The sequence below is a fragment of the Theropithecus gelada genome, chromosome 17 (genome assembly GCF_003255815.1).
Source record: "Theropithecus gelada isolate Dixy chromosome 17, Tgel_1.0, whole genome shotgun sequence".
Taxonomy (NCBI): Eukaryota; Metazoa; Chordata; class Mammalia; order Primates; family Cercopithecidae; genus Theropithecus; species Theropithecus gelada.
The window spans coordinates 62,801,407-62,816,333 of record NC_037685.1 but is presented as its reverse complement, the minus strand read 5'-3'; the positions used below and the strand labels follow the sequence as shown (position 1 = coordinate 62,816,333).

Below are 14,927 nucleotides of genomic sequence, written 5' to 3'. Positions count from 1 at the left end.
TCTCAGGTCACTGCAACCTCTGCCTCCTGGGTCCAAGCAACTCTCCAGCCTCTGCCTCCAGAGTAGCTGGGATTACAGGAGTCTGCCACCATGACCAGCTAATTTTTGTATTTTTGTATAGACAGTGTTTCACTATGTTGGCCAGGCTGGTCTTGAACTCCAGCCCTCAGGTGATCCGCCCGCCTTGGCCTCCCAAGGTGCTGGGATTACAAGCGTGAACCACAGCACTTGGCCCCATTCATGGATCTCTAGAGTGCTATTCATGGAATAAGGTCAACTTTTTTTTTTTTTTGAGACGGAGTCTCGCTCTGTCACCCAGGCCGGAGTGCAGTGGCCAGATCTCAGCTCACTGCAAGCTCCGCCTCCCGGGTCTACGCCATTCTCCTGCCTCAGCCTCCCCAGTAGCTGGGACTACAGGCGCCCGCCACCTCGCCCGGCTAGTTTTTTGTATTTTTTTAGTAGAGACGGGGTTTCACCGTGTTAGCCAGGCTAGTCTCGATCTCCTGACCTCGTGATCCGCCCGTCTCGGCCTCCCAAAGTGCTGGGATTACAGGCTTGAGCCACCGCGCCCGGCCATAAAGTCAACTTTTAATCACATATGTGCCATAAAAAAAAAAACTCTGTAAAAGAAAAAATGATCCAGAATCAAGTATAATTGCAAACCCTAAAATCTTTCTGGACAGTTCAACTTCCAAAAGACTTGTTAATCCAAAAATGAAATTACCTAAGCTCTAAAAGCTCACTCTGGATCTTGTGAGCAAATTAAAATTTTGTCATACCTACTTTGGTGCTCTTAGCTGTCTTCATCCAAGCAAAAAATTTCACAACAATAACAGACTATCTTATAATTAAAGGGAAGCTTCCTTATTGCTTTAGTCTAGGCTCTACTTACTATCACAGAAATTAAATGCTGGGGGTGAGGGGGGTGCATTGCTTAACTATATTGGTTAATTATGTGCCTTTAAATGTAAAACCAATGTTGCCACCTAGTGGCAATCTAAGTCCGCTACTCAACAGGTTGCCTAAACAGAAAATTGCAAATACAGGACAATAAAAACTAAGCATAGGTGTTATGAAGCTAAATAGATGCAGAGAATAAAGCACTAAAAAGTCAAATACTTTAAAGAAATGTAGCTATTTCCTAAGCTTCAAAAGCTAAGGACAACGAATCAATGGAAATACAGTTTCTAATGCTGTGTGTGGCTGGCAATCCACTACATGCTATGGGGGATGCAAAGAGGAGTAGGGAACAGGTCCCACCTTCCCTCTGGAGTCTGCAGGCAGAACAGATACACTGAAGGACACAGTACACCTTGGGGATGCATACGTGAAACGCCAAATGAGCATCCGAGGAAACAAGTGTCTACAGATGAAAATGTCCATCACAGTGGACTGAGGTTACCTACAACAACACAGAGTCTGTCATAAACCCTGAAGACATTAGTAAGTGACAGAAGCCAGTCACAAAAGGACAAATACCCTAGGACTCCACTCTTTGAGAGATCTGGAAAAATCAAATTCACAGAAACAGCAAGTAGAATGGTGGTAGCCAGGGGCTGGGGGAGGGAGGAATGGGGAGCATTGAATGTTGTTCAATGGGTACAGATTTTAGTTTCACAAGATAAAAAAGTGCTGGAGATCTGTTGCACAACATGATTCCACTTAACACTGCTGAGTTGTACACTTAAGATGTAAATTTTATGTGTTTTTTATCACAATTAAAAACAAATAACAACAGCGGCAGTGCCAGCAACAACAAAGCACACTGAGTGGGATGCATCCTGAGGTCAGTGCACAGGCCACCATCCTGATTAGTCAGGCAGTCTGAGACTGGTCTCTCTGAGGCCTCTCCAGAGAATGTCGCATTACTGATGGTAATTTGATGGGCCGGTCCTCAGGTCCCCAGCATCCCAAACCACCCCTCCTCTCTGTATCCCTTCGTATGGCCCTTCAGTCTGCTCTGACTCTGCCCAGCCCCTAGACACTGGTCTTCCCCCAGGGCCCTTGGCTTCCCCTGGAAGCAGCACCTTCAAGCTTCCAGCCACTACCTACGTATGTTGCTGACTCTCAAATCTACCATCTTCTGGCCAAATCTTTCTCCTGAGCGTAAAACAAATATCCAGCCTCCAGCTGCTCACACGCTCACTTCAGATATGACACCCGAAGTCATCATCACCCTCTAAACCAGAGAACCTTCCTCAGTCTCACTCAGCAGCCCCACCTCATCTGAGTCCCAGCTGGGAGGTCCCTGACATTCTCTCCAGCCTGGGTCCATCTCCCACCATTCTGGCCCTGCAGCACCCCTATGCCCCCCCGGCCAGATCCATGGCCCTGTCCCCAGCCCAGGGCTTCTCAAACTGCTGTGGTGGAAGGCACACAGCAGTCTGCAACCCGCCCTGAGCAGCATGGTCCAAGACTAGTCCCACAGCCTTAGAATGAGGTTCCTCGCCCAGTCCTGGCTCTCTTAATGCCATTCCCCCTAAGGCCACCAGAGGATGGTTTTAAAACACAAACTCTACCAGGCCTACTCCCTAATGGCACTCGCTGGTAGTAATCCTCAACCAAGGGGCACTTTAATTGTAATAGTGACCAGGGTCACTGCTACATGTATTGCCAGAGACGAGAGACGCTAACCACCTTGTATACCAAAGAGATACACCTCAGAATACCAGGAGAGTCTTCAGAGAAGCCCCCAGAAACGTCTGGCTCCCCAGAGGATAAACAATTCTATGTGACCATGTTCCCTCCTGACTTTCCAGGCCTGTGGCCCACACTGCCACCCCCCATCTGCTGACCCCAGGACAGCATTAGGGCACACACATCTGTGCTTCCGCCTCTCATCTGGCCACCTTACCTGCTGTCCTCCTTACCCAGAAAGCCCTCCCCTCCCGCCTCAGCCTCAACCTAGCTAGTGCCTAATAGGTAGGCTCAGTTCCAGGCTCAGCACTTTCAGAAATCCCTCCTTGAGCATCACATTCCCTCCTCAGCTCCCCTGCCCCACCTCACCATGGTAGGGGCCGGCCCTCCTTCGTGTTCCATGTATACCCTTCTATCACTGCCCTTCCACCTTGCTTGAAAACTGCCTGGTTGGCCGGGCACAGTGGCTCATGCCTGTAATCCCAGCACTTTGGGAGGCCGAGGTGGGTGGATCACGAGGTCAGGAGATCAAGACCGTCCTGGCTAACATGGTGAAACCCCGTCTCTACTAAAAATACAAAAAAAAAAAAAAAAAATTAGCCGGGCATGGTAGCGGGTGCCTGTAGTCCCAGTTACTCGGGAGGCTGAGGCAGAAGAATGGTGTGAACCCAGGAGGAAGAGCTTGCAGTGAGCCGAGATCACACCACTGCACTCCAGCCTGGGTGACAGAGCAAAAAAAAGAAAAAGAAAAAAAAGAAAAACTGCCTGCTGATGGCCCTTCTCCTCTCTGGGACTGTGCATTCTTCAAGTACCAAGATTATGTCTTGTTGATCTTTGTATTCCCAGTACTTTGCCCATAGTATGTCTTCAAATAGGAAAAGAATGAATGAGAGGTTAATAAATAAATTCCGCAGACTAAGTGAGTCCTTGATATGGAAACAAAATCCTGACTTTGGCAGAGACGTTGATTTGTCCCTCTGTATCCATGCTCCCTTTCCCTTCTAAAGATTAGAACCCCTTGAGTTCTAGCTGAATCCAGGACCACCCAACCAGACATTACACTTCCCAGCCCAGGTGTAACCCACATGATATACCCTGGACATTGGTACATAAAGGGACACAACATATACAATTGCAAGGTACAAAATCCTTAAAAGGAAGCAGCTTGGCCTCCACACACTGTAATGCAGAATGTAGGTCAGCTTCAACCAAGCAGGACAAGACACTTCATCCAAGTAACAGGACAGAGGAACCCGGAGCAGAGCTGCCTCCCCAGGCCCCCACCGACTGGACTGTTGGGTGGGAAGAAGTACATCTTCCATCTTCTTTTTTTTTTCAATTTTGTTTCAATACTGAAGGATTTCCATCTTCTTTAAGTCACTATTATGTTGTCTGTGTTAAAGTAGTCAAGTGTATCTTCTGGTTCTTTTTCATATTATCTCCAAAAGATTTAATTATTCATAAGATCATATTTTTCTAGCACCAGCTCATACCTAATTTTTTTTTCTACTCTTATTCCTAAACTCTGTGGTTTCACTGAGAGAAGTAAATAGCTACTATATTTAATAAGAGGGAGGTTGGCCATTATCCATTTAAGAGTTAATAGGAATAAAATACATAAGTTACTTAAATTTTCATTTTCATTTGATGAATTTCTTAGAGTCAATTCAGTTGCCATATGCTGAATACCTACTATGTTCAAGGTGTTATGGAAGGATCCAAAGAAGTGTTTGCCTTCAAAGAACTTATGATTTAATACAGCATGTGTGTGCATGCTTGTGTACGTACGGGTGAAGGTCCATACTGTATGTAGGAGAAATATAAGGAAACTTCTATTACAGTAGAGAAGAAAGTAACTCTGGGAAAGAAAAGATCATGAATTTCAAAGATTCAATGCTTGGTTCTGAAGAATCAACTCAGAAGACATAGTCTATTCTCTGCTCTCAAAATTTGTAAAAGAGACAGGTAAAAAGTATACAACAGAATTTTGTCCAAGATACAAAAGTGGAACCAAAAAGGAAGTAGCTTAGCACGATGGGTCAAGATGGTGCACAGAATACCTTTATGGGGATACATGGGCTTGACAAGAAGACGGGATCTACAATATACAAAGCCACAGGGGCATAGCAGGTGATGTGGTCTGAATCTGTGTCCCCACCCAAATCTCATGTGGAATTGTAATCCCCAGCATTGGAAGCAGGGCCTGGAGGGAGGTGACCGGATCATGGGGGCAGTTTCTCATGGTTTAACATCATCCCCCTTGGTATTGTCATGAAGAGAGTGAGTTATTGAGAGATGTGGTTGCTTAAAAGTGTGTAGCACCTCCCCTCTCTCTCCCTCCTGCTCCAGCCACATAAGATGTGCCTGCTTCCCCTTCACCTTGTGCCATGATTGAAAGTTTCCTGAGGCCTCCCCAGAAGCTGTCATGTTTCCTGTACAGTCTATGGAACCATGAGCCAATTGAACCTCTTTTCTTTATAAATGGCCCAGTCTCAAGTATTTCTTTATAGCAATGCAAGCATGCACTAATATGGCAAGTGATCCTAGAACCATATCAAGTTTGAAGTTACCGGCAAATAAAGTGCCAGGGGGTGAGCGGTAGAAGATGAAGCTGGGATCCAGAGACAGGGACTTCAGTTAACAAGCTCTGGTGCAACTATCCTGGCACAAGGTAACAAGCAATGGAGGTTCCTTCTGCTCTGCTGGATCCACACCTGCTCAGCTGCCTACCGTCTTGCCTCAACCCTGACAGACACCAAAGAGAACTATAACACACATTCTCCATTCCTATATACAACTGCCAAGTTCAGCTTACACAGGAACCTCTAACCATCCTCCCCAGAGCCTAGAGTCAGTTTTAAGCGTTTGGTGCTCTTGTACCTGGGCCCTATCCTTTGCAGAGCCCCAGAGCCTCTCAAAGAAGCAGGCATATCCAGCCCCCAGCAGCATCCTGCCAACTCTCATTTTTCCTAAGGGGAAGAGGAGAAGGAGGAATACTTTATCATTTCTATTGCTTCCCACCAAAACATACCCACATGCCTTATCCCCACTATAAACCAAGTCCCAGGAACACTGCCCTGCTCGAAGGTGCTCTGAAAACTACTCTTCCCAGAAGAACAGAAGCGGAAAGACAGGTAGAAAGCCAGCAATGAATGTCCATTTGCACAGAAATAAAATTGGCCAAAAATAAGAGTAGATGAACAGTAGAGGAAGTATAGGGGCATATGCAATCAACTAGGCTTAGATGGCAAGGGGCATCGCTATCCATATCAATGTCAAGGACTACTGGGGAAGATACATAATCTAAAAAACACAAATCTGTATCTGCAAAACGAAAGGTACTGCTGGAAGCAGCAGCATATGCAGGTGACGTAGGGAAAAGTGTGCTCTTAATTCATATGAACAAGGGATGCCTAACTGTGGTTCTGATGTCATCACTGATCACACAGTTTGGAGTAATTGCCAAGGTCTGACTGAGCAAAATCCAGTTAGAGCTTCCCTGGACCCACCTGAGGGATGGATTAGCTGGGCTTCTGGCTCCTCCCCCCCACCCTGCAGCGGCCTGCACTTGGCTACCCCACTAGTGCCTCCAGCAGAGCAGACGGAAGAGGCCAGCTAGTCAAGGTTGCTGCATGTCTGCTTCTCTAATACAATCCATGAAGGTTTAGTAGGAGAAAACCTCCAAAAGTTAGGTTTCCAAAAAAAAGAAAAAAAAAAATTTTTTTTTTTTTTTTTTTGAGACAGAATTTTGCTCTGTCACCAGGCTGGAGGTGCAGTGGTGCTATCTTAGTTCCCTGCAACCTCTGTTTCCTGGGTTCAAGTGATTCTCCTTCCTCAGTCTCCTGAGCAGCTGGGACTACAGGCGCACACCACCACACCCAGCTAATTTTTATACTTCTAGTAGAGACAGGGTTTCACCATGTTGGCCAGGATGGTCTCAATCTCTCGACCTCATGATCCACCCACCTCGGCCTCCCAAAGTGCTGGGATTATAGGCATGAGCCACCGCGCCCAGCCAAAAAAGAAAAATTTTTAACTTATCAAGCTGCTCCTATCTCTGACTACTGAAAAACAATCTATCTATAGCATGTATTACTTTCCTCTCCTTTGAGAAAGCGTGATGTTTCAAGCACAGCAGCCCAGAGAACCTGGCCTTGCAGGGACACAGGACAGTTCGATACATTTATATATAAAGCATTTAGAGATTAAGCATAATAAACCCTATTCCCAGCAGTTCCTTGCCTTGAATACTGTCAAGGCTGTTTATGTTTCCACTGACATTTCTGACCCTTTATTTTCCAGTACCCATGAAGAGAAAGAAAGCAATCTGTCAACCACGTATGTCTCCTGTCAAAGAGTTCTTTCCTGGGAGAACAAAGGGATAGCATTTAACTACAGGCAAGCACTTCGGTCTTGAAGGCCATCACAACATAGCGCAGAGGTCTTGATGGACTTACTTAGCTAAAGAAGGAAAGCACCTATAGGGCAGCATAAGGTAGATCCGCCCTCACTCCAAACCTGAGCATTATTCAGAGCAGCTTTATATTCTGTTCATGCCTATTTTAAATGTTATTAAAATGTACCTACATGAGTAGATTTTTCTCTCCATAATCCTTCTGGAATATTACATTATAAATCAAATCAAAAGTTAAATTAATGACATCCAATTAAAAAAGCAGATTAAGAGACTCATAGAGGAAGCACTGCACTAAGATTAATGAAAATGTTATTCCAACATGAAAATTGCCTTAGAACTTGTTACCAAAATTTTGAACGTTAATTATCTCTATTTTAAGCCTTGCCTTTAAAAAGTTATTTCTTCTACTTGCTTTTATCATACTTCGTGACAAATCCACAGTTGCCCCACACAATTATATACTTCTCTTAAATTTATATATATATATTTATACACACACACACACACACACACACACACAGAATAATTCAGAATATGATAATTTGTGCATTAGGAATTAACCAAAACATTTTCTTTCTTTTTTTTGAGACAGAGTACCACTCTGTCACCCAGGCTGGAGTGCAGTGTTGTATCTTGGCTCACTGCAACCTCTGCCTCCTGGGTTCGAGCGATTCTTCTGCCTCAGCCTCCCGAGTAGCTGGGATTACAGACATGCGTCACCGTGCCTTGCTAATTTTCGTATTTTTAGTAGAGACGGGGTTTCGCCATGTTGGCCAGGCTGGTCTCGAATGCCTGACGTCAAGGGATCCACCCACCTTGGCCTCCCACAGTGCTGGGATTACAGGCGTGAGCCACCACGCCCAGCTGACCAAAATATTTTCAACAACAAATACTCAATATTAAGTAAGCAAAATAAGCCAGAGGAGTTATTCTCGTCTAAATAAAAACCGATTCTCCACAGATCCAGTGTTTTGGAAAACATCAAGGTAATCAAGAAATCTGTAACTGGCAGCCCCCCAGCCATTGCTACGTACCTGTGTAAGGTCTGCAGCCTGCTTTAAGATGCTTTCTTTTAACTGTTCTGCTCTCTTTGCATGAAAAGAATTACTTTGACTCTGGATGACGAACACAATTTCTTTTAAGTCTAGAACAAAAAAAAATTTAGTTTTCAGGTATTTCTTTTTATACAATTATTAAAACAAACTTGAAAACAAGTGAAAAAATAGCTACAAGGCAAACCTTCAGGCAATAAACTCTTAAGGGGAAAAAAATCAATTTGTACGTAATTCTAGAGACAAAATTTTCCCTCTTTTTAAACTGTTTGCCAAACTTTCTTCCTACAAGTTAGCAAGCAAATAAGCTGACTGTACCGGACCCAGTCTATGGCACCAAACTGAGAATGTGCTCTCGCATCTGTCAGAAAGAATGACTGCAAATGTGTGAAAACATCTAGAACGCTAACCTTCCTAGTAGCTGAAAATCTAACGTTCACAAGTAGCTTTTAACGATTCCCACATAATCCTACACTGTGCTGCTACCTGTTATGAGTTGAAACATGTCCTCCAGAGTTCATATTTTTTAAGTCCTAACCCCCAATACCTCAGAATGTGACTTCATTTAGAATCGGGTCTTTACAGAGGTAATCAAGTTAAAGCGAGGTCATCAGGGTGAGCCTTAATCCAATATAACCAGTCTCCTTAGAAAAAGGAGAAATTTGGACACATAAACGACACACACAGAAGGAAGATGGTATGAGACACACAGAGAAAATGGCCATCTACAAGCCAAAGAGAGAGGCCTGGAACAGCTCCTTCCTTCCCAGCTCTCCAAAGGAACCAACTCTGGCCACACCTTGATGTCAGACTTCCAACCTCCAGTACTGTGAGACAATACATTTCTCTTGCTTGTACTAAGCCACGTTTTGTGGTACTTTGTTACGTAGTCCTAGCTCACTACCACACCACCTCAAGAATGTTCTGAATGGCCCTTTAAGATGACACTCAACAGTAACTGCCCATCTCCCAAGAGTTCACAAGGGTTTGCAAATAAGTAACTCAATAATCCCTACCCTACCTCATAAGGCACCTAGCCAGGATTAGGTGCTATCTCCAGGAAATCGGCCACAGCAATTCCTCAGCAACAGGGCTTTAGCACGAAGTCTGCAGAAAGACCATCTACAACACCCCATGCTGCCAGTATTCACCAGCCTGCTACAGATGCACCTGCAGGCAGCCAGCTTTTTACAACGGCGAGCAGGAAGGAAACCCGAGTATGTCCTGCCCACAAAGACCATGAGAGGGCTTGCCAACGGCGGTAGCAAGGCTGCACCCCAGAGAAACACGTTAGGCCTCCCCAGGTTCTGAGCCTATAACAAAGAAATGGATAAAACAGTGATTGTGTCAGCACCCTGCCACCAGACAGGAATGCTGGCAGAAGAAGGTGCCACATAAATTGTAGCATTCAGCCAGATAGTCAGCGAAGCCATGCGGGGTTGTTGCTTGTACTAACTATATTTTATATATAAATACATAAATATATAATATATAGTAACTATAAAAATCAATAGTTCGCAACAATATAAACATAAATATATTAAATTGGTTGGTTCCTTGGGAGAGCTGGGAAGGAAGCTCTCCCCCACCAAGAATATTTCTCTTTAACACCTCAGCTCAGAGACCCTAATTTGATTTTAATTTTATTCCATTCTATTTGATGGTTCTTACGTTCTATTCTATAGCTCCATTCATTTATTCACTTGCTCAAATATTCACACAACAGATAGTTCTATAGTGTAGCCATCTAGATTCTAAAAATAATCTAAAATGCTCTTTGGTTAAAACTCAATGAAATATGTAAAAGGAAATGCTGAACAGCCTACTGAATATGACCTAATTCCTTTCCTTTAGGAGTTTATATAAATAGGAACATTCCATATACCTGTCTCTATTTTAAACCAGCTTCTCAGCTTTATATGCTGGACACATGGGTAAGACTTAAACAGGTGTCTTCAGTTTCAACTGAATTCTTATCTTGGATGTACTACATCTGAAACATTAATATAAACTGACACATCTAAAGAGGAGTTATAAAGATTTCTTCTTGTTAAGAATGCAGTAAATAAGCCTCAGAGTGTAATTTTTCTAAAATTTAATAAAAAGGATGCACATTCCCAGTGATTCAGAAATTCCACTCTTATTAATCATCCTTGAGAAACTCAGATGTGTGCAAAAGGATATATGACAAAAGTGCTTACAGTGGCACTGTGTAAAACAAAATACGGAAAGCAACAAAAATATCCACTAACAAGATATATTAACTGGAATACTACGCAGCAATAAAAATTAACCAGTACTACATGTATCAATCCAGATGGATATGGCAGATAAATCCCATAGTTATAATGCTGAAAAAAGCAAGCTGCAAAAGAATATACAAATCAACAGTTTGCAACAATATAAACATAAATATACTAAAATGTATATATACCAAACATATACACACATAGTAAGTGAAGGTATAAAAGATTACATGAGTATGATAAATACCATATCAGGATAATGGTTAAAAGGTTTCAGCTGTGTTAATGGTATTTAATTTCTTAATCTAGGTGATGTTTTATTTCTTAACCTAATGAACATATAATACATAAATGTTCATTATATTATTCTCTTTATAACTTCTTACATGTTCAAATTATTTCATAATACATTTTTTAAAGAGCAGATTTCTCTATCAAAAGGTTAATCCTGGCTAGGCATGGTGGCAAGGACCTGAACTCTCAGCTACTTGGGAAGCTGAAATGGAAGGATTGCTCGGGCCCAGGAGTTTGATGTCAGCCTGAGCAACATAGCAAGACTACATCTCTAAAAAAAAAAAAAAAAGGTTAATCCTTCACTCACCGTTCATCACAGTAACCAACTCCTGCCACTTCTACCAGCTCAGCAAAGCTCCCACTGTCTTCTCATGAAGACAACAGCACTTCCACGCAGGGAAGACGATTTGCAAGAAGATTAAAAAGCAAATTCTTCCCATCCATACCTAGGTCATGTCCTGTCAGTTGTATCTGTCCTCTTTTTAATATAGCTACTAAGAAATCATGCTGGCCTCTCCCTTTCTCCTACACTTCAATCATGCACGCTTCATTCATTCATTCAGCAAACATCTTCTGAGTACCTCCTCAGTGTAGAGCTCTGTGATGCAAGAATGAGTGAGCCCAGTCGCAGCCCTGGAGTGTCTGAGCCTCGTTCAGAGGCAGGCCATTATAACACAAAGCAGTAAGTGGAAAGCCAGAGCTAACTGAGCACGGGTGACTGGAGCCCAGAGGACCGGGGGCGAGTGCAAGGTGAGCTTCCGGGAGGAGGTATGTCCTGAGTTTCCTTTAAAAAGCAGCAGACACACACACACAGGGTAGCAGATCAGTGGGATCGATCACCACAGAGCCCACAGCCTGGGTTTTCTCTGCAGTATCCCTGAGGGAACGACCATGTCTGTCAGGCATTTCTGAGAAAAGGAGCGGGGCAGGGTACAGTAGGTGATAAAGTTAGAAAGGGAGGCAGATCCGTTAAGTCAAATCATGAGGGATTTATATACCATGCTGACAGGCTTGGGCTCTAGAATAATACTTTCTTTCTTTTTTTTTTTTTTTGAGATGGACTCTCACTCTGTCGCCCAGGCTGGAGTGCAGTGGTGAGATCTCAGCTCACTGCAAGCTCCGCCTCCCGGGTTCACACCATTCTCCTGCCTCAGCCTCCCGAGTAGCTGGGACTACAGGCGCCTGCCACCTCGCCCGGCTAATGTTTTGTATTTTTTAGTAGAGACGGGGTTTCACCGTGTTAGCCAGGATGGTCTCGATCTCCTGACCTCATGATCTGCCCGTCTCGGCCTCCCAAAGTGCTGGGATTACAGGATTGAGCCACCGCGCCCGGCCTAGATTAATACTTTCAAATGGGGGAAGGGCCTCAGGAGCGAAATGGGGTCCTAGGCAGCGGAGCCTTCCCAAAGGAGGGAAGGAGGACACTCTCCCAAAGATGGGGAAAAAAAGGTGTGGAAAGACCCTCCCCACAGAGGGAGTGGTGAAAGTTTGGGACAGAGAATCAAATTTAGGGTCAGAAAATACTAACGGTTAGGTATGGCCAAGGAACAGGATGCAAGGGGGTTAATATCGAGGACAAGGCTAAAGGGGAGGGGAGCTCCTGTGACCCTGATCACAATGAATGCCAAAAGTTCACTGACATGCTACTCAGCCCCAACCCAATCCAGAAAAGAACTAGGTTAGTATAGTTAGTACAGTTTGGTGCTGAAAACAGCTTATGTGTTTAAATTCCTGCGTTCTTCACACCAGTACCAAGAAATATTTTCTGACATACAGCCTAAGCGATCCCTTCACTGAATCACATTCTGGCTGAGTCTAGATCCCAGAGCTTATCTTGGTAGCTGTCTTCTTTGTGTATGCCATCCAAGCACCTGACTCTTAAGCTCCTGCTGCCCAGTCGACAGAGCTAAATAAGACAATTCCATGATTTCCTTATCATCTTGGCTGCACTTCTTTAAACTCACTGCAATCTGCCTTCGGCAAACACTGTCACAACTCAAAATGGATCGTCACTGTTTCTCCTCCAGGAATGGGCAATAAATGGGCCACACACTAAGTGCCTGACAGTAATAATCAGAGTGACAGGCTAGAAGGGGAAGATAAAGAAATTAGTCAAGGATACCTAAAGGGCCAATGCAAAGCCAAAGCCAATGGTGAGTGGCAGAGAGTGCTCAGGAAAGGCAGCAGGGCAGAGAGATAGTTAGAATAGAAAACGGATGCTGGAGAGCAATGATTCTTCTTTGAAAGCCGGAAGAAACCAAATGCTCTCCATGTCTTCAGTTGCTGAGCACCTACCATGGGCAAAGCACTCTACTGTAAAATGCTCATCTTCCTGGTCAGAAATTAGCTAGAAAAATGGGTTTCATCATGCTGGTGTTTTTCTGATGAGAAACCAACATGATGTTCTTCTGATAAAAGCTGAGTAACAAGCAGCCTTATGATTTAACGCTGAGAGATAAATATGCATGCATACACACACACCCGAAAACACACATGCACAAAGCGTCACTCCAATTATGTTTACTTGGTGAGAATAATCATACACTAGTGAATCTATCAATCAGGCAGCAAGCAGGAGAAACAGCGTCCCGTGCGTGGAGGCTATCTCCCAGCTCTGACTGTGAGCCATGCTCTCGGTGCCCTGAATCTACTGTTGTCGCTGCAACTGCACAGGATCTTTAGTAGCCTCCTGGTCTTGTAGGCTCACACAAAGCTTGTGACAAAGAAGCCCCCTGGGTCTTTTTCAGATGAACTGATACCAAGTCAGGTTTCGCTCGACTTGCCATGTGCAATTGCAAGAATATAAATTTACTTGTCCAAGGTAACTTCCCCTTTGTAGTTTCAAGCCCATGTTCCAGACTTGCATCATTAATTCATTTAATAACCAGAGACTCATCTGCTCCCATAAACTACAAATAACTGTTCAAAGCCACCAGAGTTGGTAGCAGGAAAGAAAATCTCCACATGGAAAGGTGTGGCTAAACCATACAGGGTGTGATAATACAGAGAAGAAAAAGCAACAAATTGATGTGGTTCCTTAAATACAATTGCTGTCAGACCCCACAGACCCCAACACAGTCCCCTGTGGGCCCTAGGTACGCCTCCCCAAAACAGGTCATTCTCCCACTTCCACGCGGGGGCAGGGCAGGCTCTCCTGCACTTCTGTACCCCTCAGAACCCAGGCCCAGGAAGAGAAGGCCTAGAAAGGAACACTTTCCTTTATCCTTTTCCCTCTTATCTGGAGCTCGCCTTCCAGGTCTCCATGGAAAATAGTGGGGAGGAAGCAAGAAGAGTTTATCGTTCCCTTCTTGTTTCCTGGAACCCAGGCTTATCCATCATGAAACTAGAGGTGAGCCAACCACCTGTGTCTGCAGGGAAGCTTCTCCCATGGACCGCATCCCCCTGACATCATGGGCCTCTTGTGAGGTTCCACTGCTTCTGGTGTCCAGGTCCTGGCTGACTGAGTTCCAGACTTGGGTCATTCTTCCTACCCTGGGAGGAAACACGCTGACAAAGTTCATACCCTTCAGGGACAGACTCACCCCTACACAGAGGTGTGGCCTTACACACTGGGCATGCTTCCGATGAAATTTTTGTTTTAAGTCTAACCCATGGTCACATTCCTGAAGATACTTACAATATATGGCAGGGTAGGTGTTTCAAAAGGAGTACAAATAAGGAATGGGCTATGATAGAAGTATAATGCCTTACAAAGGAAGGGCTTACAGCTTCCAGGCCAGGAGGCTTGGGACGAGTCTGGAAGACGTGACTGGTGAGCTGACTCCTGAAAGGCACGGAGGTGTCTGCAGGCCAGCGAGCGGAGCACCTACTCCCGGGGGGCACGCGTAAACGCCAGTTTGTCCTTTTCTCCCACACTGTGTGGGTCCTTCATAACAGAGACCACGTCTCCTTCCTCTCTGTGTTCCCCCACAGAGCCCACCAGGCATGGGGCTTTATCCTTATCAGAAGCTCAATGAATGATGCCAGAGGGAATTAAATCCAACGTATCTCACTGAGTCAACAGAAGTCCACCCCATGCCAACATGTCCATCTGAGAAGTGCTTGCCCCACATCTTCAGGAGAACAAACGTTAGGCTGGGCTAAAGACAGACTATTTGGACAACAATATTTACCCCATAAATAAAATCAGAAAAAAAAAATCACTTCATGGCAATATAATTCATACAAAATACACCTGAGTACACACTCTTAGGTTAAAAAAATCATTACTTACCTAGGTCATTTTTCCTTGATATACCACTTTTCTCCAAATCCTGTATT

The 14,927-nt window shown here is 44.4% G+C and overlaps 1 protein-coding gene across 1 annotated transcript in view; it reads right to left on the bottom strand.

Moving 5' to 3' along the window:
* Positions 1-14,927, bottom strand: part of B3GLCT (beta 3-glucosyltransferase) — a 121,657-nt gene that overhangs the window by 83,519 nt on the left and 23,211 nt on the right. The window contains exons 3-4 of the mRNA XM_025364839.1: positions 14,881-14,920; positions 8,089-8,198 (exon numbers count right to left, since the gene is read on the bottom strand). Of these exons, the coding sequence (XP_025220624.1) occupies positions 8,089-8,198; positions 14,881-14,920 (150 nt within the window). The remainder of the gene's footprint in view (positions 1-8,088; positions 8,199-14,880; positions 14,921-14,927) is intronic.